Genomic DNA, 25,079 nt, shown 5'->3' on the forward strand with positions numbered 1-25,079 from the left:
AGTATGCTGAAATCATTAATATTATAATATTATACAGAACAAAAACAAAACATTAAAGTATTGTAAAAATGTTGTCATGTAAAACATGGAAGTTGAATCTAGATCTAGGTTGAAATCCTGGCTCCATTGAAGTCAATGACACTTTTGGCACTAACTTAGTTTAATCAGGATTTCATGAACTGACCTTCCACTTGACAACAAAATTTTAGGAAAGAAACCCTAAACAAACAAACAAAAAACACCCTACACCTGTTTCTTTTCAAGACCTAAATTCAGGGTACTATATTTCTCTCACCGTGGATAATGCCTTCAGAAGGTAAGGCAAATCAGGAACTAAATTCCTTACACTGCTTTAGGTATTACTGGTATCTCACCTATTGCAAAAGCCACACTCATCTAATTGTCAATAAGGCTATGTGAACCCTGCATTATTCAGTCCTAAGGAATTGGCAGAGATTCAAACCCTGCTGATTTGCTTGCAGGCTTGAATTTGACTAAGCCAGATGGCTGAAGTTTCCTGCCCTTGACAACAGCATTCTCTTCTCCAAACAAGTTCTACCAATCTGCTCTGCATAACTTAGAAGTTTTAAGGAGATCTTAGGGAATTTTACAGGAGAAAACTGAGGATGTTAAGTGGGGGAGAAGAGGGTCATCATTTTATGAGGGCTGAAGTCCAAAACCTAGGGGAATTCAAGACAAAGTTGATTTTGAGTACTTCTGCAGGACCAGTTGAACATTGCTCAGCAATTAATTTATGTCTATTTTTAACTGCCTTGTGTAATGCAAGCAAAGCTATGGATGAAATCCTCACCCCAGTGAAGTAAATGGCAGTTTTGCCATTGAGTGACTTCAGGAGGGCCAGGATTTCACCCTAAGTTTATAATGAAAAGTGGGAAAAAATGTTTAATTTTGTTTAGTTTTACTATAATGTGAGAGTACTGCATGTTTCTCTTCTGTCAAAATGCTTCATCAACTCCATCACAAAATAACAGTGTCCTCTGGAGACAGGAAAGTGATAGATTTTGTAAAGGCACTGTACACAGAAAATATTGCATAGCTCCTTATACCACATACAATTAAGGCGATTATACCATATATTCTATTCATGACAGTATCAGCTTATAATGTCAGGTAAATGTAGATATTTATGATGAGTCCTACTGCACAAATATTAAAGCTGAGAGGGTGCTGGCTGCTCCAGGTTCCTATTGCTGCATGTCATTATTGTTAATGATTATTTGATTGAAAATTCAAGAACGTGAGAAGGGAAGAAAGGAATGGTTAGACAACAATGATTGTAAGATATACTTGGAATTGATCATACTGCAGTTCATTCAGGTAGGCTAGTGATCATAAATTGGAACTCACTACCTGCACCAAACTATTTGCTTGACAACCTTTGAATGTTTTGTTTTTTTCTCTATATTAATTTCCAATGGAATTGTCATTCCAACTGATGAATTTGTGTAGGTATATGGAGCAAAGATGTTATCTTTTTTCTTCCTAAGGTGAATCCAGTACGAACACCCTTGTCCCACAATCACAGGACATAGGGAAGAAAGTTAAAAAGATGAAAAATAATGGAGACCAGAACATCCAAGAACAAGGGTTCTCTAACTGGGGGTCGGGACCCCTCAGGGGGTCACAAGGTTATTAGATGGGGGTTCACGAGCTGCCACCCTCCACCCCAAATTCCGCTTTGCCTCCCGCATTTATAATGGTGTTAAATATATAAAAAAGTATTCTTAATTTATAAGGGGGGGGGTCACACTCAGAGGCTTGCTATGTGAAAAGGGTCACCAGTAAAACGTTTGAGAGCCACTGTCCAAGAAGGAAGGAGAAACAGAGGATAAAGAGGTACAAAGTGGAAAGAAGCAAAAGGGAAGGTTTCACACTGGTATATAGATATTTTAGTGAGAGCAAGGGATCATTAACTTTGTTCAATGTTAAGATTTTATACTCTTTGGGGATGTTCTGATTTAAAAATTGATATTTGTTCTGGGTTTGTGTGTCTGTTTTGGAAGCATCATGTAGTGATATATCCTACTGTCTAATCCAAGAGCTCAGTAAAGTCAGTGGCAATGTTTCCATTGACACTGGTAGTGCACGATCAAGCCCTTAGATGTTGTAATACTTAGGCTATGGGTTCTCTTCCTTTTCAGACACTGTAGCATAATGCTAGCTTCATACATTGCCAGTCCTTCATTTTGCCACTTTGAATTCAGGCCCAACCACAAAGCTTTGAAAGGGGCAAGTGCATTCCTAATGCTAAATAACTGTGAGGATACTGCCATTTTTAAAGAAAATTACAATACATAAACTTGCACATAAGTGATTGCAGGAAGATATGAGACAATACAGGCCTTTATATGTCTGAGATAATAACTGATTTTCATGAATACTGTAAATTTTTGTTAGCAGCTCAGTCACTTGTTTCTTATAATTTCTTCAAAGCTCGAGTGTATAACATACCGTCTTGGTGACTTGTTGCTTTTCAGTTTTTCAGGTTCTTTTAGCATCTCTTTTTTTAAACTTAATCTTCTCACAGTATCCTTTAAAAAAAAAATCCCTGAAAGGAAGCCTGCATTAGGCATCTCTACAATATCCTCTGTGGTGAAGATTAAAGGGAAAAACTCATTTAGCTTCTCCACAATGTCCTTCTTCTTAATAGCTCCCTAGCAGGCTAGCAGATCCACAGAGTCTCTCACAGGCTTCTTGCTTTTGATATATTTAAAGAATTTGTATTGTCTGCATTTGATTTGGTTTAGATTGCCTCTGCCTTTGAAAATGAACCCTTTATCTTACTGTTGCCTATTAACAAATGTTTTCTAACACAAAGAATCACCAATATTTATTAGGTCACATTCTCCTTAAGTTAGTCTGAAAGACTAATACTTTAGACAGTAGAGGCTTGTCCATTTGTTTTGCTTGGAAACACATGGCTGCTGTCTCATTAAGCACTTCATTTTGTTAATCCTTGTTTTATAATGAATGCCTCTGCACCACAGTCCATCTCACATTACCTGTTATATCTTCTCTCAAAGCCCCACCTTGAGTTCTCCCTTTAATAGGACAGTCTGGTCCTGAATCCCAATTCTCAATCCTATAATAAATGTTTAGCTCTTCTTTTTCTGCTTCATTACCAAAACCTTTCAGCTTCCTAGCCTATGTGCTCAGGCGGGTCAGCAGGAAACTTTCTGACTCATTGTCTCAGTGGGAGAGTGCTGTCTCTGAGCCAGTCAGAAGGAAAAAAAAAAAATCCTCACGTCTGGTATTCTTCTTGTATTTGAGATTCTAATTAAACCTCACATTTACTATTAGCATGCACTATCATTATTCAAAAGTTATATCCCACTAAGGTTTTGTTTTGTTCTGTTGTGGCATAAGAACTTTCCTGATAAAAGGCTAAAATGTGCCATATTTTCTCCCATTTAGACGTTTCACACACAAATAGTCCCATTCTTCTTAATGTATGCTCCTCAGGCGGCACATGACCAGGATTCATCACCGAATGTGGTCTGCTGTTTGGATCATTAGGTTCCCTGGCTTGGACCAGGTATTGATGGGGAGTGCAATGTGAACCCTGATCCGTGCCTCCTAAGTATTTGCCAACATGAGTAGAGTAGGCACAATTATAGTTCAAAATCAAGAGGGTAGACAGCAGTGGAAGCAGCTGAGGTGGTTCTACATGCACAAAGAAATACATTTCTCCAAAAGAGACAATGTTATCAATTGTATGAACCAGGCCCAATGGCTGCAGCATTCCATAGTTTCTTCTGCAGTGTTCACCTCTCCTCTATGCAGTCCTCTGTTCGCAGTTCTCAGAGAGCTATCATGTGAAAATTTAGATGTAAAGGTGGGATTAACAAAAGTTATTTAGGTGCCTAAAACCCAGATCTAGGTATGTATGTCTGGCACTTAACCCCACTTTTGGCTCTCCAGTGATCCACACAAATCCTGCCCAACCCTGTAGGCATCTAACCTCACAAATCCTAAGTCCCTTTTGGGCATTCAGGCCTAATTTACCATCCTTAATAGAAGAACCAATTGATAAAAGAAATTACTGCCAGTAACAGTGGCTGGGAGCATCAATATTCAACAGAGAAAAAGCTGCTGCACCAAATTTGGCAAAGAAGAGTTTTCTGATACGTTATTTCATCAGTAAATTTGTAGGCCTGGTTCCAAAGATGCCATAAGTAATAGTGGCAGGGAGGATTACTAGGACAATGATTAAGAGAGTTGATGAAATAGAGGGGAATCCATCTTCTCCCAGAGTATACTATTAGGGCAAGTGCTTCCTTTGATCAGTAGGCAGAGCAGCAACAGAAGCACCTGCAGAATCCACACTGAACTACTGTATCTGACAACGCGGAGGCTTTTATGCTACTGTTGCGGTTTGCTGTCTCAGTTGTTATGGGTAATAGTGTGGTACTACTTTGAGACAAGAGCAGTGAGGGGGACTATTCTGCTGTGGCTATATCTGCTGTAGGTGTTCTGTATGTGCAATTGTGTATGTAGTTTATCTTCTAAACTCTTTCTTCTTTTTAAATCTTCCTGCTGCTTTTATTTGCCCTGCTGTGTTTTTCTTCTATTCTTTACCCTACTGACCTGGCACAAATTCTACCATGCCAACTACTCAGCGCTCTTGTTTTATATCAAGATCAACACAAATGCTTGGGCTCTGTTTAATGTAATCTCATGCACTGTCTTTGAGAAGCATGTGGGAAAGATAATCCATAAAAAAACAATCTCACAAGGTACCTCTAAACAAGTGTGAAGCAAATCTATGTCCTATTGAAGTCAGTAGCAGAATTCCTGTGAACTTCAACAGGGTCAAGGTTTGGCTTTATGTGTACAAGCCCTTAGTGGGACAGTTTTGGGGCAGGAAGAATAGGTTGGTAGGGGTTTGTTCCACAGCAGCAGCAAGGAGTAATATTCAGTTTCCAAAAATCACTATGCTGTATTGCATGCAATCTGTTGCACAATTTGAAAGAGGTGATAAATGAATGGTTGACCAGATCCTTCTTTCCCCTGGGTTTGTAGGTTCAGGAACAAGTCCATTTTGGGACCAGAAAATGGATAGCAACCATTTCTGAAAGACTTAGTAAAAAACATGTTCTCACAGCACTATTAACATTCATGGGAACAGTGTAGCCATTCAGTTTTAGGCCAGTTTGGATACAAGAAACATCATGAGAAAGCAATATTTCAGTGCACCCAAAATGGAAAGGTGTACTATTTCATGTCAGTTTTTGCTAAAACATTTTCAAACACTTTACAAAAAAAATCACCTCTTTTTGGTAATGAGAAATTTGTAAAATGTTGATTCCTCAATATATTGAACTATCATATTAGTCCCAGAGGGGCTCGTCATAAATTTTCCATCAGAAGTATTTTACAATGGGAAAAATGGGTTTTGACAAAAAGAAAGTTTTCACAGAATGGGTCCACTTTCTGCCAAAAGTTTTGACTTTTTGTCAAAAAACTAACTCCCCACAAAAAAAAAAAAGTTTTGTCCAACTTTTCAGCTAAAAAACATTTTTTTCATGTTTTTGAGGGTTTTTTTTAAATGAAAAGTCAAATTTTCTGTAAAAAAAAAAATTTTTTTTAAATCTTATTTTCCAAATGGATAGTTATCTTGCAAAAATATTGGCTGTTAAAAATAAAAACAATGAACACATTTTGTTACTTAAAAATACTTAAAATCTGAAGTGCATGCATATTCTCTAATTTCTTTGTATTCTGAGTTGTTTGCTTTAGCAAAGCTTTAACTACACTTTAATTACAAAAAGGGTGCTTTGGTTAAAAGAGAGAACTAAAAGCATATATATTCTACACAATTTCAACCTTATGTGTTGTCATGTTGCGTTACATCAATCACATCACAATTATTTCCAACAATATGATGATGGAGACACACTAATAAAGCTGCCTAGGTGTGACGTTATTGACATAAACTGGGACCATATAGATCATTGTTGCAACCAAGGTCCTGTAGTGGCACCCAAATCTTGTATAAAGGGGGTCAAATGGGGTGTCTAGGATAAGGTTATGGTTTACTGGTTATGATTATGCTGTCTATATTTATGTATCAGTTTTGTAGTCGAAGTTATGAATATTGGCTCTATACTGTCTGTATGGCAAACTTATGCTATGCTTCTGGGTGACATCCCAGACAAGCTGAGATTAGCTCTGCCTAGCCTGCTTGATGGCCCATTAAGGACCATCAGCTATACAATGGACCCATTGAGAGAAGGCAGACACGCCTTGTACCTCGGCAAAGTATGCAGGGACTGGCCCATGTGACTCCAGACTCCATTTTGCTGTAATTTTCCACAGTAAGAACAAAGAGGTGTTCTTACACCTGGAAAAGACTATATAAGGCTGATGCCTGATCTCCATCAGGTCTTCAATCCTGCTTCTTACCTCTGGAGGGACTTTGCTACAAACTGAAGCTCTGAACAAAGGACTGAATGACCCATCCCAGCTGGGGATGTATTCCAGAGACTTGATTTGAACCTGCAGTTTATTCCATCGCTGCTGCAAGCCTGAACCAAGAACTTTGCCATTACTGTATGTAATTGATTCCATTTAACCAATTCTAACTCTCATCTCTATCTTTTTCCTTTTATGAATAAACCTTTAGATTTTAGATTCTAAAGGATTGGCAGTAGCGTGATTTGTGGGTAAGGTCTGACTTGTATATTGACCTGGGTCTGGGGCTTGGTCCTTTGGGACCAGGAGAACCTTTTTCTTTTACTGGGGCATTGGTTTTTATAACCATTTGTCCCCATAACGTGTGGCACTGGTGGTAATACTGGGAAACTGGAGTGTCTAAGGAGATTGCTTGTGAGACTTGCGGTTAGCCAGTGGGGTGAGACCGAAGTCTTAGTCTGGCTGGTTTGGTTTGCCTTAGAGGTGGAAAAACCCCGGCCTTGGGCTGTAACTGCCCTATTTTAGCAATTTGTCCTGAGTTGGCACTCTCAGTTGGGTTCCGCCAGAACCGCATTGTCACACTAGGAATAAGAGATCCAGTTATAATTGTGAAAGACATACTGGAGGGAAAATTCAAGGTGTTTTAACACTGTTTTTGACTGTTTGTAAATAATATATTTATAATATATTTTTGAGGAGAAAGTGCTGCCAGCAAAAAAAAAAAGAAAAAAAAAATGGAATGAGTTGTTCACGTCCTTAATTACATTGCTAAGGGATTCTCTGAGGTTTCTTTCTGTTGATCACAGATGCATTCAGTCAATTATTTTTCAATCTTGGCATTAACTATCTTTAGGAAATTCTTTTAAATATAAAGCTCAGCAACCCAATGAAGACATTTACAGCTAATTTTTGCCCTTAGGTAGGCATGCAAATTGCTCTGCATCTGATACAGCAGCCTTTACTCAAGCAAAGCTGCAGGACAGAGCCCATTGACTCCAGCGGGATGTGTGTGACTGCTGGCTTTCTGCTTGTTGGATATTTAGAGATACAAATAATCAAGAAAGCAGCTTTTTACTAAGGGTGTTCTGGATCCAGCACATCTCAAAAATAAATACAATATGCCAGCATATAATATAGGGTATTTGTTTTCCTGATAAATTACCTGCTTACAAGCTAGTTCTTCAAACTTTCAGATGAGTCAAAAGTGTAAACCTGACTCACATTTTCAAACAGAAGATGTTTCAGTTTAGAATCCTTACAGAGCCTAATTTTCATGCAACATGACAATCTCACTTGCTTAAATAGCTGCTAACATTTTCGATTTAGTGTTTACCACCTACATTATTTTAGTATCTGCTGAAGAGTGCTTTTATCAGAGGTATCAGCACAAAGTCAGGTAATAAGTTTAAAAGCTTTAATGTATCACTAATACTAATGGACCTATGTCTGATCTTGCTTACCTTCAATGTATAGTGGTGTAGCTCTTGTAACTTCAATGGCGTTACTCCCAATTTACATCATTATTAGTAAGTTAGATTCAGGCCTGATATAAAGAAAATAAGAGCTTTGAGACTCAAGTTGAAATGTACTGTACAAATGCATGTATTATTTATTAACAGAATGCCATGTTCTCCATCTTGTAACTAATTCTACAAATGTATGGAGTTTTACTCCCACTGGATGAGGGAACTGGGATGGTGATAAGAAGCTCAGCTGCATCCCAAATTCCATCATGCAGAAAAACGTGGAAAATGATTTAAAGAAAAATAGCCTTTATTCAATTTACATTTTTAAAATATTCTTCTCATGAAAAACGTGTAAAGGCTATACAAAGGTGACCCAAAATGTATTTTAGTCACTTTCCAGAGTAGAACCTGAGTAAAAAAATCAACTCCTTACTTGACAGATCTGTTTCATATATGTATTAAAAGTAATTTGATGACTTCAGTGACAAAAGTAAGTTTTTGCTGCTTTTTATTTCTACTAGCCCTACCCAGCCATCACAGCTAAGAATGACTAAGCTGCAGTTTCTATTCCATTTTGTGCATCATCAACAAAATTGTTTACTAAATTCCAATTAGTTACATCTGTGCAAACCCATAGATGGCAATGGGACTTCCAGTTGTCACTAAGGCCATAATTGGAAGACAATGGGGTAGCTCACAGCCTGATTTGACCTTTTGAAATTTATTACTGGAGATGATGTACATGATAAAAAGAATCCTGTTTGAATCGCAGAGCCTCAGTTCCACTTCCAGGGCTGCTGGTTAGAAAATAAATCCTTTGTATTTGTAAACTGAGCTCAGAAACCACTGCAGGACATGGGTTCCCCATAATGCTGTGTCACTACTTGGAGCATGGATGTGCTTTAAAAGAATATACTCCTACTTCCTACTCATATTGTTAGGACAAAGTCTTCATGGAAATATCCTAGGTCTTTCTCTGCAAATTCTTTTAAAGCACATCCATGCTCCAAGGTAGTCAGGTGACTCGTATGGGCTGTCCAAGATGGCGTCTGGTGTGTGGCGCCTGAGAAGCGGAGGTTACCTGACACTGGTGTAGGCAAATCAAGTATTGTGTGGCGATTTGTAGAAGACAGCTTTGACCCTAACATCAACCCAACGATAGGAGCATCTTTTATGACAAAGACTGTGCAGTATCAAAATGAGTTGCATAAATTCCTAATCTGGGATACAGCTGGACAGGAACGATTCCGTGCTTTAGCACCAATGTACTACCGAGGCTCAGCAGCAGCTATTATAGTTTATGACATCACAAAAGAGGAAACCTTCTCAACATTAAAGAACTGGGTGAAAGAACTTCGACAACATGGACCTCCAAACATTGTTGTAGCTATTGCGGGAAATAAGTGTGACCTTAATGATGTAAGAGAAGTCATGGAAAAAGACGCTAAAGACTATGCAGATTCCATCCATGCCATATTTGTAGAGACCAGTGCTAAAAATGCAATTAACATAAATGAACTCTTTATAGAAATTAGTCGTAGAATTCCATCAACTGACACCAACCCCCCATCTAGCGGTAAGAGCTTCAAACTTAGAAGACAGCCTTCAGTGACAAAACGCAGCTGTTGTTGACTGATACTTTAGAAAATCAGACTTGTTTTGAAAGTAGGTGGTCTTAGAAGCTAATAGTTTATGTTGGGTATATATTATTGGTCTTAGAACTTATCTGCTTGATGTTCATACTTCAAGGTCCCACAAAAATGGACCAGCTCATCTGACATCTGTATGCTCACAGAAGAGACTGCAGTCATGATAATGTCAGCCTGTTTACTTACAACATATATAGTGTCTCTTGTATTCAAAGGGAATCCATCATCAGTTCTTTGGCCTTGCGTGAAAGGAATGTTGACATATGGATGGTAGGACTGAAATGTTTAATAGTTTTGTAATCAACATTATATGTAATGTTTTTTGTAAAAGGGAAATGAGCACTTTTGTGATCCAGAGGGATGAGGAAGGGGGAAGAAACAGCCCTGTTGAAATAGTGACTTTAATTTTAAGGCTATTCTGCTACCCTTTCAATTGTTATAATGAGCATTATTTTAAATATAATTGTAGCTAATCCAAAGTACAGTGAGGCAATTGGTTGTAGATGGCTACAAAATAAGTTACTGATAAAAATGAGCAAATCAGCCCATCCAGTCCCCAGATCCCACTTGCACTTTTTATTTAAAGGTATTATGAACAAACAAGCAATGAATTTTAAACCATAGACAATCTTACCTTTTCATGCTGGCTTAATCATTTAAAGGCAAACTGATACATTTATAAGCACCTATTTGTTTTTAGTAAGCATTTTTTACTATTAAAAATGGTGGTCGAAGAGAACCTAGCTAAAACTCTTTCTAAATTTAAACTTGAGCATGACTGACTGACAACAGGTGCCGTCAATAGTTCTAGTAAGACTTTAATATTTTGAGGGAAAGCTCTTTATTGCTTTGCATGTGTAAAGTGTTTGTACTATATTTATGAGACCAATGCCTAAAGCATTATAAAAAATATATATATATATATGGGACCATATAGATCATATATATAAAAAAAAAAAAAAAGCCCTGGCTGGGATGATTTAGCTGGGAATTGGTCCTGCTTTGAGCAGGGGGTTGGACTAGATGACCTCTTGAGGTCCCTTCCAACTCTGATATTCTATGATTCTATGATTCTATGATCCTGCAAGGGACTATGGAGCAATTAGGGATCATCATTCCTAACAAAACATAGGCAGGAGACACGGCAGCTATTTCCACTAGAGCTTATGAGGGACCATCTCCCACTTGGGAATCATCTGTATAAAGGGGTTAAGGAAAATATGTGGAAAGGGGAATTTGTGAATGTATTTCCCTTGTTCTAGGAAGACCAGACAGAGGAGAGGGCAAATAACACCTTCTACCCCGCACAAAAGATGAGGACAAACCCCACAGACCTAAGGTGCCTCAAACTCTTGAAGTGATCTGCAACCTTTCACATTTATATTTTGTGTGAGGCGCCCCAAGACGTGTATTTCCTTGTGCGGGTATGAGGACTTAATAACAAGGGCTTATGCTATATATGGTGGGGGTAGCATGGTTAAGGTATGACAGAATTTAGGCAGAGGGTTTCAGAGGAGCCTGATTACCAGGGGGTAAAATAGACCGGAAGGAACTTTGGGTGGAGATATGACTCCTTATCACCTTGCCCATTCATGGATAGCAGATTACCAGACCCAGACCTCATTTTCAAACTACAGATATAAAAGTCACTGTGTACTTTGCATTAATGATAGAAAATGTTTTTGCTCCCAGTGCAGGTACAAACACTGCTGGAGAAGGTGCAGGGGTCAGCATAGTGCACTCTCCTGTTATGGGGGTAAAGAGCAGTTCAAACAGGACAGTTGGAAAGGGAGTCTACCAGGTCCCAGGGCTTCAGACGATGCTATAGAGGGAGGCAGCAACCATGGGAAAGGCTCCTTCTCCAGTTGAGATACAAGGGTTATGGAATTTGCTATTGGACTCCCCCAGCAAAAAAGACAAGGTTTATTTAACGGATTTTCGGCTGGCTTTCAAATCCTGTATGAGGACATGAGGTGCCACTTCTGGGCAGAGAACCTGAAGTCCACTAAGGCTTTGAGCATATAGGGAAAGCAAAAATCACCTTAGAGGTGGCAGCATAAGAGTGGCAGGATCCTCCACTGGCGTTCCAATGCAAGAATTGCACATTTTCCCCCTGGGTGTGGTTGTGAAGCAGGCAAATGGGGAATACAGGCTAATCCATCACATGTTGTACCCCTGGGTAAAATTATTGGTAAAATGATTATATTGACCCCCAGCTGTGTTCAGTGAGACACATGTCATGTGATGCTGTGGTAGCTGTGGTTAAGGAATGTGTTACTGGAGTGATGTTGGCACAACATGACATCAAGTCTGCATTCAATTGCCTCCAGTGCATCTTAGGGACTTTAACTTGCTTGGATTTCAATTTGAAGGCTACTACTCTTTTGATAAAGCCATGTCTGTGGGGTGCTTGATGTCATGTGCTGCTTTCAAAATATTTAGTTCCATGTTGTGCAATTGTGTGTGAAACTGTCCTGCATCATGCAGTGAACTACCCTGATGACTACTTATTTGCAGGAAGATTCAGGACAGGCAGCTGTGAGTACATGCTTCAGGCATTTCAGAACGAAGCTGAGAACCATGGAAAAACAAAAGGCCCTGCACAAAGTTTAATGTACTTGGATATCAAATTGGACACAGTTTGGGGTGTTTCTAGGTTACCTACAGAGAAGCTGGAATCAGTCAGGACACTGATATGGGATCTCAAAAATGCAAAGAAAATTACTCTGCGGGAACTATAGGTCATGGGGTACCTAGACTTTGTGTGCTGGGTGGTGGCTCCCAGTCAGGCAATTTGTGTTCATCTGGCATCTATTCCTCTGGAGTGTGAAAACCCCAGCACTTTATCAGAATGACAAAGGGAACGAAGGGAGTTTTAGAAGCGTTGGAAAGATTCCTGGAAGAGTTTAATGTGGGTTTCAATATGTCGTTTGGACTGGTTGCTCAAGATTGAGCTGCAGGTACAATCTGACATCTCAGGAGATATAGGTTTCAAGGTGAATGTTGTGCACAGAGGTGGCCAGAAAGCTTTGTGGCTAAGGGTTTTACAGGGACATCACCAGCCTCAAGATTTTTTTCCTGGTGGCAGTCATTAGTTGGGCAGAAAATTTTCAGAACCAAAAAGTCTGTTTGTGGTGTGACAACAAACCTGTGGTACACATTGCAAATAGACAGTCAGCTAAGACTGTGTAATGAGGCTGATGAGGGCTTTTGTTTTACACTGCCTGCAGTTACACTCCATAATGCCCTGGGAGCGGATAACGTTGTTGCCGATGCTTTTTCAATTTCAGGTCGACAGAGTTGAGGAATTCTCCAGTAGGGATCTGCTATCCAGTAGGGATCTGCAGGTGATGCCCCAAGAACTCTGGAACTTTGGCTCATAACAGATGTAAGACTAGTTAGGACTCTGATGACCTGCAGATTCTGAGGGCCTATCAGGACAGCCTTTCAGAGTTTGTGGGATTTAGGGATAGGAAGGGCTTCATTGTGGGTGATTCATAACCGCACAACAAGTTATGCAATGTGTTGCCTTTGACCCACACTGGGTTGGTTCCCTCCACTATCTCTGGCTGGCTAGTGGGCCTGTCCTCCTGGAGTAGGTTGGTGGCTTTCCCAGACTCATATGGACATTTCATAGTACAGAAACTCTTGATTTAGAAGGTTGGTCCAGAAGGGTTGGGTACTGAAGGGATGACAGGTTACCTATAACACTGTTAACCTCATCAAAGTTATCAAAGGCTCTGCCCGGGGCTGCAGCTTGGGGGCAGGAGCTATGTTATTTTAGGTGCATTTGTTGTTACCATCTTTGGCACATTGAGAGTGAGTGAACTTTGGACAGGTCTTCTGGAGTAGTATCCGTGCAATTAAGGTATTCAAAAACAGACTAGAAGGGAAGAGAGGCTTATGTGGTTTTGAAGGAATGTGAAGATGAGCGCTTGTGTCTTGTAAAGGTGATAAGAGCCTTACTACAAATCTGCAGCCAGGACCACCATTCACACATGGTGATGGCGGCTTCCTGACAAGGTGCCAATTCAGTGTGAGATTGAGAAAAACCTTGCACTACTGCAGTCTTGACCTCGGTAAATTTGGTACTCATTCTTTCAGGATTGGGGCAGTGACATCCGTGGCTGCAGGGATATTGGGCCATAGCAGGTGAGGCAATAGGGCATTGGAAAACAAGGTGTTACAGGCCACCCATCTGCACCAAGGAAAAAAATGGTAAGGTATGGCAAAATGTAACTAGCCCACTGTGCAATGTTTGGATTTGCTGGCATTCTGTAGTCCACTGAGCTCACAAGAAGGCAGCAAGGATGGCAGATGGATGTCAGCCAGGTTTCAGGGCCGAAGCTGTTCACATCCAAAAGCAGGGGCGGCTCTAGGCACCAGCAAAGCAAGCAGGTGCTTGGGGCAGCCCATTTGCAGGGGCGGCAGGGATCCAGCATGGGAGCTGAGAACCAACAGGGGGCCCTGGGAGCTGTAGTTCCTTGGTTAGCTCCCTGCTTATACAGCCAGCTCTGGAGCAGGGAAAGAACTACATTTCCCAGCATTCCCTTGGCCGGGAATGGGGAGGGGGAGGGAGTGAGGTAGCTGAAACCTCATGCTGTAGCTTGCTGTGAATACATATAGAGTGGAATAAATATTGTACATTGGCCAAACCGGACAGTCTCTACGCAAAAGAATTAAAGGACACAAATCTGACATCAGGAATCATAATACTCAAAAACCAGTGGGAGAACACTTTAACCTGTCTGGTCATTCAATGACAGACTTGCGGGTGGCTATCTTACAACAGAAAAACTTCAAAAACAGACTCCAATGAGAGACTGCTGAGCTGGAATTGATATGCAAACTAGACACAATCAACTCAGGATTGAATAAGGACTGGGAATGGCTGAGCCATTACAAACATTGAATCTATCTCCCCTTGTAAGTATTCTCACACTTCTTATCAAAAAGAACAGGAGTACTTGTGGCACCTTAGAGACTAACAAATTTATTAGAGCATAAGCTTTCATGGACTACAGCCCACTTATCAAACTGTCTGTACTGGGCTATCTTGATTATCACTTCAAAAGTTTTTTTTCCTCTTACTTAATTGGCCTCTCAGAGTTGGTAAGACAACTCCCACCTGTTTATGCTCTCTGTATGTGTGTATATATATCTCCTCAATATTTATTCCACTCTATATGCATCCGAAGAAGTGGGTTGTAGTCCACGAAAGCTTATGCTCTAATAAATTTGTTAGTCTCTAAGGTGCCACAAGTACTCCTGTTCTTTTTGCGGATACAGACTAACACGGCTACTACTCTGAAACTTGCTGTGAATGGAGAGCTCACTGCTAGAGCGGGGTGGCCCTGGGAATGGGGAACAAGTGTGCACAAGGAGTAGAAGGCTTTTGCCCAACTATCCCCTTCTGAAGACATCCCCAGACTGGATTAGGGATATAGGTGTGACCTCACCTTGCAGCCCCCAAAGAAAGAATTGGGTGGACTAAATGGACAGTGCACCTCTCTATCTGAAGCCTAGCAAGGGAGGTAAATGGATCCCACTAGAATTTAAAATGAAAAGTAAGGGAAGGGAGGCTCTGGACCTGGGAAGCTTTAGATACAGAACCAGGCACGTAGGAGGATTTCAGTGTCTGAGCCATGGAAGCAGAAATTGATTTTTCCTTTCCAGATTTAGCTAATATTCAGAAAGGGAATCTAGCACCTGCCCTCCAGATTTGAATACCTCAAAATTCAGGAGTGCTCAAGTTCAATTTGGGCAGCTGTTACTTCATTTCTCCCAAATCAACTATACTGATCCACTGTAACTTGCCGTAGAAAAAGTAGGATAAAATTGAGCAAGAAATGCTCCCCAAAGGTTATTAGGACTGGAATTGCTATTTTCAACAGCCATTGCCCTTTTTTTTTTTTTTTTTTAGTTTTAGTTGTTTAAAAGGAAGACAGTGATATTGTATTTGCAAATTCCCCATAGAAACAAAGAGTGGAACAAAAGAATAATAAAGGCACCTCAACTTTTCCTCATTTATGGAGGACAGTCTTATAATATGCATCTAGATATCCTCCAATCACAGAAGCTGAAAATTGTTCCACTTTACTAGAGTTCTGTAACCATATGGGAACCAATCCTTCTGTGTTCTGTGCACATCTAAAATTCCTGCACAATGACCCACCCTGGGAGCGAGTTCCCAGTGACCCAGGGCTGGTGCGAAAGAAGGGTACAGTTGGTGGGGGAGAGCCCAGGGCTGGGACGGCAGGGGGTGTGTGGGTGGGGGGGCACTGGTGGGGGGAAACGGGGCAGCCCAGGGCTGGGGCGGCAGGGAGGTGCGGGGCACTGGTGGGGGGAAATGGGGCAGCCCAGGGCTAGGGCAGCAGAAGGGTGAGGGGGGGCAGACCCCAGGGCAGGGGCAGCAGGGGGTGCAGGTGGGGGGGAGGAGCCCAGGGCTGGGGTGGCAGGGGGTGCGGGGGCGGGAGGCCCAGAGCTGGGGCGGCAGGGGGTGCAGATGGGGGGGAGAGCCCAGGGCTGGGGCGGCAGGGGGTGCAGATGGGGGGGAGAGCCCAGGGCTGGGGCGGCAGGGGGGTGTGGGTGGGGGGAGCCCCAGAGCTGGGGCGGCAGAGCGGTGCGAGCGGGGGAGGCCCAGAGCTGTGGCGGCGGGGGGTAGCCCAAGGCTGGGGTGGGGGTCAGCCAAACATTTTGCTTGGGGCGGCAAAAAAACCTAGAGCAGGCCTTGTCCAGAAGAGGCATGCGGTAGGATCTACTTATGCCACTTCTGCACTCACTGACAGGGAAGGACTGGGAGCATACCCAGCCCATGTGAACAAGGCTAGAAAGAAAGTAAGTAGGGAAGTCACCAAGTATTCCTGGAGACATAGGGTTCAGTGATACAGAATAGGGACATCCATTACAATCAGCCAGAAGTTTCCAGGTTTGATGGCATACATATGGCTGTGAAAAGTGAGGGTATGGGTTGGGCAGGTGTTGTGATACCAGGCACTGTGGTTGGGGTGGAGGATTGAGAAGTGACCAAGCTAGTTGCTAGCTCCCCCTGTGGCAAGTAATGAGTTTGCCTTGATGGCCTGTTCTGCTTAGCAACCAGTGAGGCCTACTGAAAAAAATATACTAGCTGAAACAGTCAGGCACTTGGTTGCTTGACCTTGCTAGATAAGAGAATGCTTGCAGAGGCTGGGAAGAATGCTTGCAGACGCTTTTTGAAGTAACTTGTATTTCTTTGTCTAACCATGAAGCTTATCAAAACATAACAGTTGTTCTTTGTTCCTCTCTTGTATGCTGGGAAAATATAGCTGGGAAGATATAGTAATGACGTGACGTAAGTGATGACACGGCGAAGTGGCTAATAAAGATAGTTTGCATCTGCAGAGGGGAGGGGGCTGGTTCTATGGAGACGGGTAGTAGTTCTCTATTGTTTTGTATGCCTACAATAAAGAGCTTGATAGTTGGATCTTTGCTGGTCGTTGCCTGTCTCTTTGCAGTCCGACAACGAAACCTGAGCCGTCCGGGATAAAAGAAATCCCCGACACAAGTTTTTAGTATGGTTAAGAGAATAAAATGAATGGATCCCAGAGAGAAAAGACCTGGGATTTTGGTGATCGGGTCAGACCTTGTATCCCTCGCAGGCTGAGGTCCCCATCTTCCTGTCCTCTCTGCCCCCTCATGGTGAGGAGGGTGCTAGGACTCAGAGACTTGAGTCCTGTTGGTAGGCTGAGAAGAGCCTACCCTGTGTTATATAGGTTATATGGCAAGGAGCCCTGCGGTCCCCACATTGGTACCAATTAAGTTCCTGGTATAGGAAAAGATGGGTAATGGGCAGATACCACATCTCCCCTTGTGATAAAGCTTAATAAAAGCTGTAGCCTGTCACTTAATTCCATGCATGTGTCTCTCCTCATTTTGCTTCTGTGCCCACATCAAAGAGATTAGATACTGAACTTCCAATTTACTCGCCCAAATCCCTAATCCAATTTTTATTCTTCCTGATCATCTGCAACCTAATCCTGTAGATGCCTACATTTCTACTGGTAAAGTTTCTTAGGTGCCTGAATTTCTATTGCTGGGCCTGCACAAAGCTGCTTCTGTCCTCAAACCTGGTTCCTAAGGTCCAGTGGGATCCTCAAACTACGTGTTCCCTTGCCTATCTCATCTGCAGGCCCTGATCTAGTAGGCAGTCTCAGAGCATGCTTACCAGATTGAGCCATACATAAAGCACAGCAGGAGGAGGGGGGTGTACCCCCAACCCTTAACCCAGTGGTTAGTGTACTCACCCAAGTGGTGGGAGATCCAGGTTCACATCACCTCCCCCGCTCTTCTGAAGCAGAACAGGAATTTGAACACAGGTTTCACCTCTAGTATCAGAGCCCAACCACTGGGCTAAAGATTATAAAGGGGGCCACCACCACCATCACCATCTCCTGTGCTATGTTTTATTCAAGCCCCAATATGGTGGGCCTACACCACACATGCCTCTTTTCAGTATTTCCTAGTGGCTAGCTTAGGTGGCTCCCTGCGCCACTTACTGGCTTTTGTGGATTTCATTCTTTGGTATCTAGCAATCCCCTGCACTGTATGGGATGCCTAATAGGGAGCTGGGGATTCCACTAGGCAGCAGGGAAACTAAACATTAGCCATTGCAGTGTTTAAGGGTTGGTCTACATCTTGTGTTAGTGTGCACCAGTAGGAGTGTAAATTCTAATGCACACCAGCATGCCATGCACTAAATGTCCATGTGGACCCTGTTGGCATATTCTCAAAGTTCCCTTGTTTGAATTGACATAATTCCACTTGAAACAGTCCTATGTCATTGTGGACAAGGGAACTTGCAGTTCATGCCAACACACTGGTGTATACTAGAATTTACACCCCTGGTGGTGAGTATTAGCATACCCTGTAAACATGCCCCAAGTCACATTTGTGGATCCAGCTCCAAGATAAATTCCTACTATCACTGCCTTCGGACAAGGAACAATGGGTTACAAATCTCTGTGTACAAATGCAAGCACGGCATGACATACATATTTGGGATATTTGAAAACATGTTTCAGGAAGTCAAGATATCATGTACACTGCAGTGAAATATTAGTTACTCCACGAATGGTGGTTCTGAATTATATTGCAAGGGAGAGAAAGTCTTTATTGGCCAGGATAATAAGAAAGGTGACCATGAATAGCTAGGGAGAGGTGGAGGAAAAGCATACTTATAACTTCCACTTTTTATTCTAAGTGGAAGTGGATGAATGAGAAAGACATACTATTTAAATAAAATCCTGCCTAATTTTGCTATCTTATGGGACATTGCTTCAATTCCTGCTGTAATCAATGAGTAAAAAGCATCAGCACTTTGCAGGATCAGGTTCTAAAAATTCCCAACACTGCAATCTGCACAAATCTCACACTGGGGAAAACAAAACATTTGATTCCCCCTCCCCCATCCCCAAGTGCAACACAAACAGCTTGTCTTAGGAATTACAATTCTGTTATTATGGAGTCACAGTAGCAACTTCATGTTTAAGGTTGCAATTAGCTTTCCCCTATAAGTCCAGGTCACACACCCACTGCTAACATCTTAAAACACATGTTCTTTCCCCTTGAAATTTCTCATATGAGGTCTCCTGGAAAACAAAGTCACCATTATACTGCCTAGGAGAGCAAGTCTGAGTCAACAGAAAAGCTGACCGAAAGAAAATTCTCTTTTGTTAATTCAGTTTAGAGTTTAGTTAATTGGTGTGTGTACAGTGCAGCCAGTGAATGGGCAGTATATAGTAAAATTTTAGATGGTGTTCCTTCTCCTCCTATCCAACACAAGAATACACCTCAGTGTTTAATTCTCTTTCTTTCCTAAAAAAATATCACTTCCCCTTTCTGAGCAGCTGTTCAAGCCATCAATGACCCTGGCACATCTTGTGGGGTTAAGAGTCTTAACCCCCCTAATTCAACCCAGCTGTCTTGTCTTTACCTTGCCAATTTGCAAATCTCTAACTCTTTGGTAGACTACTAAAATGAGCCAAGGAAAGTTCGTAGCATATTGCCTCCAGACTCAATAAACTATTTTTAAAACAATATTTTTTTCATATTTCAAATGGCCATTGGGTCTTTCTTGTTGTAGAGACATATTTAGTATTATATCATTTTGGGGGATCACAATTAAAGGGAGGCCATTATACATATGCTGCTCAACTGTCTTCTTAATTAACTATTTCTGTAGCTTAAGGTGGCATAGGCTGGGTCTACACTACCCGCCTGAATCGGCGGGTAGAAATCAACCTCTCGGGGATCGATTTATCGTGTCCCGTCAGGACGCGACAATCGATCCCCGAATCGACGCTCTTACTCCACCAGCGGAGGTGGGAGTAAGCACCGTCGATGGGAAGCCGCAGAGGTCGATTTTGCCGCCGTCCCTACAGCGGGGTAAGTCGGCTGCGATACGTCGAATTCAGCTACGCTATTCGCGTAGCTGAATTTGCATATCTTAAATCGACCCCCCCCCCCCGTAGTGTAGATGTAGCCATAGATATTTCACATCTTTGTTAGCAAGATCTGAAACTCAAGCATTCACATTTGTAACTTTTTCTTATGGAAGGTGTCTTACTAAAGTCAACGAGTTAATACCCATTAGTGAGGATACTGCTGTAAGTAAGAATTGCAGACTGGGGCCTTGAAGGGTGTCTTGCAGTTCACAAAGTTAGGCTATCATGTGCTGAGTAAAAGTTTCTCAATTTTAATGTGTAATTCTACAGAAGATCATTACACACAGATCCAATATTTGGGATAAAATCTTAACATGACATACTCTATAGAGAACAGTAAATGGGACATGCTCTTTTAATATGTTTGCACCCCGGAAAATACAAATACAGTAGAAGAAAGCATATGTCATGGGGAAGAGTAAGAATCATTTGTTTCATCAGACTCACAGTACACCCACTAGAGAGGATGAAAGGGAAATCTTCATTTTTACTGTCTTGTACCAAGATCATCACTGTAGTATGTGAGCAGCTTCCAGTACTGCATTAAGCAATGTAACTACACATCTGTTACATATTGCTTCTTCTCTCATCCTCTTCCTAGGGGAGAAGTGTGTGTAGTGGAGTCAATTGTTTTGGTAGGTTTTTTTTTTTTTTACTAATATATATGAGCTGCAATTCTTTTGATAAGTCAAGGTAAAAAAAAATGGGCATTGTGCTTGGTGAAGGTGATGAGGTTTGTGACAGTGCTTAATTTGCTTAATTCCTAGGGGAGTCAATTCCAGTCTCAGGCTAGCCCCCACAAAATCCTTGTCTTCTGCACAGACAAGCTTTACCCACATTGTAGAAAGTTTCACTGTGCCAGAAGAGTGAAGTTGTCCACCATTGTCTTCATCATGGAGCTTTAGGATATATCTTTTGGGTATCCTGAGTTCAGGTCATTGGGTACCTTGAAGATAAGGACCTTGATCCTTATTTGATATTCTCCGAGAAGCCAGATCGGAGGACAGGTTTGATTTGTCTGAAGTAACCCATGTTGCTGAGGAAACATGCTGCAGCATTTGGAACTTGTAGGACTTTCCTACTTGGACTTCATGCCTGGGTAGAACATATTGCTATAATCCAGCCAAGAGGTGTTGAAGGACTGAATAATTGAGGCTAGGTCATCATCTGCCAGGATGGGACAAGTCTCCGACTCTGCCAAAGATGACTTTCATTATTCAACATTACTCACTGCCATGTGAAAGCTTAGCAGCAATGAAGAATCCAATGGTACTCCTAAACTATAGATTGAACTGGCCAATTGTGGGTGTGCACCTTTAACCATCGGAGACTGCACTGTGGCTGCAAACGCTTCAAAATTCTTTCTTCTGCCCATCAGCATAACCTCAGTCTTGCACAGATTTAGCTACAACTAGCTGGTCTTCATCCATGAGCTGATCTCATCCAAGCACTGGCCAATCCTGTGGTCATATGTGGTGAAGGATAAGTAGAGTAGTATGTCAACAGTGTTTAGTGCTCCAGAGGATGACATTCGATGCCTGCCTTCTATCCATTAACAGCAGGAGATCATCAGTGTCACTAAAGTGGTTTCAGTTTAATGTTCTGGACTGAATCTAGATTGTGCAAGGTCTAGGGTATTAGATCTATCTCTTCAAGGCAATTCTATGAATTCTTCAGTTTCACTCCTGGTTGTCTCCCACCAATGTGTATATATATGCATACACTGTATGTAAGAATGGAGTCATATCTGTGTTCAGATTGTATGTCTTCATATCCTAGTTAGCCATCCAATGAATAGTAGAAAGGACAGAAAATGGAAATGACAATTAGTGAACTCTTAAAAAACATCCATATTATTAAGAAATAGACATTAAGTACCTTTTCCAAATATCATCATTTTGTATGACTGGAACATCCTGTTTATACTAAAATTTCAGTCTTTCCTATACTGTGTGTTAAATTCTCTTTACTATTTTCTTTTTTGTAAAGGCATATTTCATTTTTATTTTTATCTGCAGATTACTCTTTGAAAAATGCACATTATTTTGCAAGGATTTTATAAGCTGACTAGTAAATGCTGATTTCTTTTAAAACTATATGCCATATTTGACTGGCTGTGGAAAGTGAGTAACCAGAATATGATATTTTCTTTACAAATATTCAAACGTAAGGTCCTCCCAATAATGTGTTTTCACAAAAAAACAACAAAGCATTGATATTTTATATTGTCTCTATTCTATAATTTATTTTCTTCATTATTGAGTAGGCACCAGAAATTCTCTTTTCTCTGTTTCTTCTTTTAACTGAGTTATGAAGTCACATGAAAGCATTCAAATTTCATGATTTTTTTAATGTACCAGTGAATTTTTAAAGAGATTTTCTTTTTTCAAACTTCAGCCAAAGACTGAGTTTTTCACTGAGAAACACAAAATATATTTGTAGTTCTACATAACCTGTGTACATATGTACATGTTAGTCACACAGGCAAATATATTTCAAACACATTTTCATGTATGTAAAAGTGTCTTAAACAGAATTGCAGCAACTCTTCTAAAAAAAAAAAAAAAAGAGACAACCTTGTTTTGCAGGTCATTTATTTACTAGATCCTGCAATTTACCATGTGTGGACAGACTGCTTTACTTGCCTGCTTGTGTTAAACTGCTTGATCAGGGCCTTAAACAAGTTATTACCTTTACTCACATTAACTTCAAGTGAAGTCTCCATAATTTGCTAATTCTTTACAATTGTTTCAGATTGTTCATTATGTATGAAATGTATGTTAATAAAGGCCAGAAGAATTGCCATGATTTTAAACTTTAATTATAGGACACAATAATAACTGGAGTGTAGTTTGCTGTCTCATTTAAAATGTAATAAATTAGTGATCCATATTTTACAGTTAATATTGCTTTTCTTTGACATAGAGAGAGAGCTCCTATACATCCATAAAGCTCTGACCTAATTGAGTGACTCTCAACCCTTCCCATGGTGGGACCCAGCATGCCTTTCAACAACAAGGGATTTAGCAATATGGGAAGAAGGGTGTTCACAACACCTAATACTTGTTTATAGTCCCCAGATTGAGAACCCATGTTCTACTCTAGTTATTGGTATCATTATGAATATTATTTGCAGAATCAAGTGGCAGGTCTAGAGCAATTCGCTGGTGTTTCACTCATTTCTGTCTGTAATATGATAACTTTTGAAAACCAGAAGTGATCCATTCCTAAATTTCAGGGACTGTTCCAGGCAGGAGTGAGAAGAACCTTATTGATTTTGATGACAACTGGAAAAACCTGCTTTCCACTAAAATCTCCATTTGGTCACTCTGGATCAAGGGGTTAGGCACTGATCTCAGAGAGGCTTCTGAAGCAGCAGTTTGTTCTACATAAGCAACAAAGTGTGGGACCTTTTCATGTGGTTATTAGTGGTGCCCAGGAGCCCCAGCCGTAGAGCAGGAACCCATTGTGCTAGATCAGGGGTCGGCAACCTCTGGCACGCAGCCCGCCAGGGTAAGCCCCCTGGCGGGGCGGGCCGGTTTGTTTACCTGCCACGTCCGCAGGTTCGGCCGTTCACGGCTTGCGTGGTTTGCTGTCCCAGTCCAATGGGGGCTGCGGGAAGTGGCATGGGCCAAGGGATGTGCTGGCGGCCATTTCCCGCAGCCATTGCCTTTTTTTTTTGTACAAGCAGATGACCAAAAGATGGTCCCTGTCCCAAAGAACTAACTATATGACAAGAGATAACAGGTGCATCATATTCATGCAACACCTGTCACCATATCAGCTTGTATTGTTGTAACCATTGCAACACACCAGCAGTGGAAATTTTGGGATGTGTTCAGGGAAGCCCTAGATCTGCAACCAATGATAAAAAGGAGATGTTGGGGCAATGAATGCTTGGGCCAGCATTAATATAAGCTAGCTCTCTTTCTGTGAGTACAATGAATAATGAGACTTAGTAAATGATCTATTTTCTAAACTCAGGATCGGGTCCTTATCTACTGTAAATCAGAATCGTTTCACTGAGTCAATGGAGTGGCACTGATTTGCAACAGCTGAGGATCTGGCCCTTAACATGGGCCTCATTTGCTAGGCTGAGTGGAACAAGAGAAAACTATCTAAAGTATAACTCAGTTTCCTCCTGAAAAACTGCTTTTCAATTTTTGTCATATCGTCACAGAACAATTCATCATTATTTTTTCTTTTCATATTTTTTTAAAAAATGCTTGGGGTAAACGGAATGCACCCGGAAATGAAGGACAAAGGGGTCTGAGTATAGAGTGGATGAGTGCTCTGAATGTACTCCCACATTACTCCACCAATGTATCTGTGACGTTGTGCAGTCTATATGATTTTATAAAAACTTGATAATAAGTCAATATAATGTAACTGAGATAGTTTTAGAGAAAATACGGTAATAAGTGAATGTAAGTAACTGGGATATGCCTCATGCAAAAGGTCTCTTGTAAGATATCATTACAAAGCTTATAATCTACTGAGTGTGATCATCTGATTTGTATAAATGTACCACTCTTGTATCTAAAACTAGAAATATAAAATGTAACTCTGAGGGCCTATTGTAATTGTGTAAAGTGTGGACCATTAATGATGGTTTGGAATCTTGATGACTCCCATTGTCTGCAGATGGCTGTATTTACCTGTGAGTCTTCCTGTATATGTGTGTGCTGGCAAGTGAGTAATGAAGTCTTGCAGTGACATGTAATCATGTCACCTGAACTGGAATCCATCTTTAACCTAGTGCTTTTCCAGTGAGGGGGGGTGGAAACCCAGAAAGACAAAGAGTTCCCGCCTTATGCAAAAGATATATAAAGGGGGGAAGAGAACAGAGAGGGGGAGGAGCCATCATGAAGAATCCCCTAGCTACCACCTGAGCTGCAACAAGAGCTGTACCAGGGGAAAGGATTGTGCCCAGGCCTGGAAGATGTCCAGTCTGAGAAAAACTTACTGAAGCCTCTCTGAGGGTGAGATTATCTGTATTTAGTTTGATTAGGCATAGATTTGCGCATTTTATTTTATTTTGCTTGGTG

General features: G+C 41.2%; 1 protein-coding gene across 1 annotated transcript; it reads left to right on the forward strand.

Annotated features, from left to right (window-relative positions):
- Positions 1 to 303: 303 nt before the first annotated feature.
- LOC128839655 (ras-related protein Rab-22A-like) lies at positions 304 to 9,533 on the forward strand. The gene is made up of 2 exons (XM_054032880.1): positions 304 to 316; positions 8,944 to 9,533. The coding sequence occupies exons 1-2, from the start codon at positions 304 to 306 to the stop codon at positions 9,531 to 9,533; spliced, it is 603 nt and encodes a 200-aa protein (XP_053888855.1).
- Positions 9,534 to 25,079: the final 15,546 nt, after the last annotated feature.

This window comes from Malaclemys terrapin, chromosome 1 (genome assembly GCF_027887155.1).
Source record: "Malaclemys terrapin pileata isolate rMalTer1 chromosome 1, rMalTer1.hap1, whole genome shotgun sequence".
Classification (NCBI taxonomy): domain Eukaryota; kingdom Metazoa; phylum Chordata; order Testudines; family Emydidae; genus Malaclemys; species Malaclemys terrapin.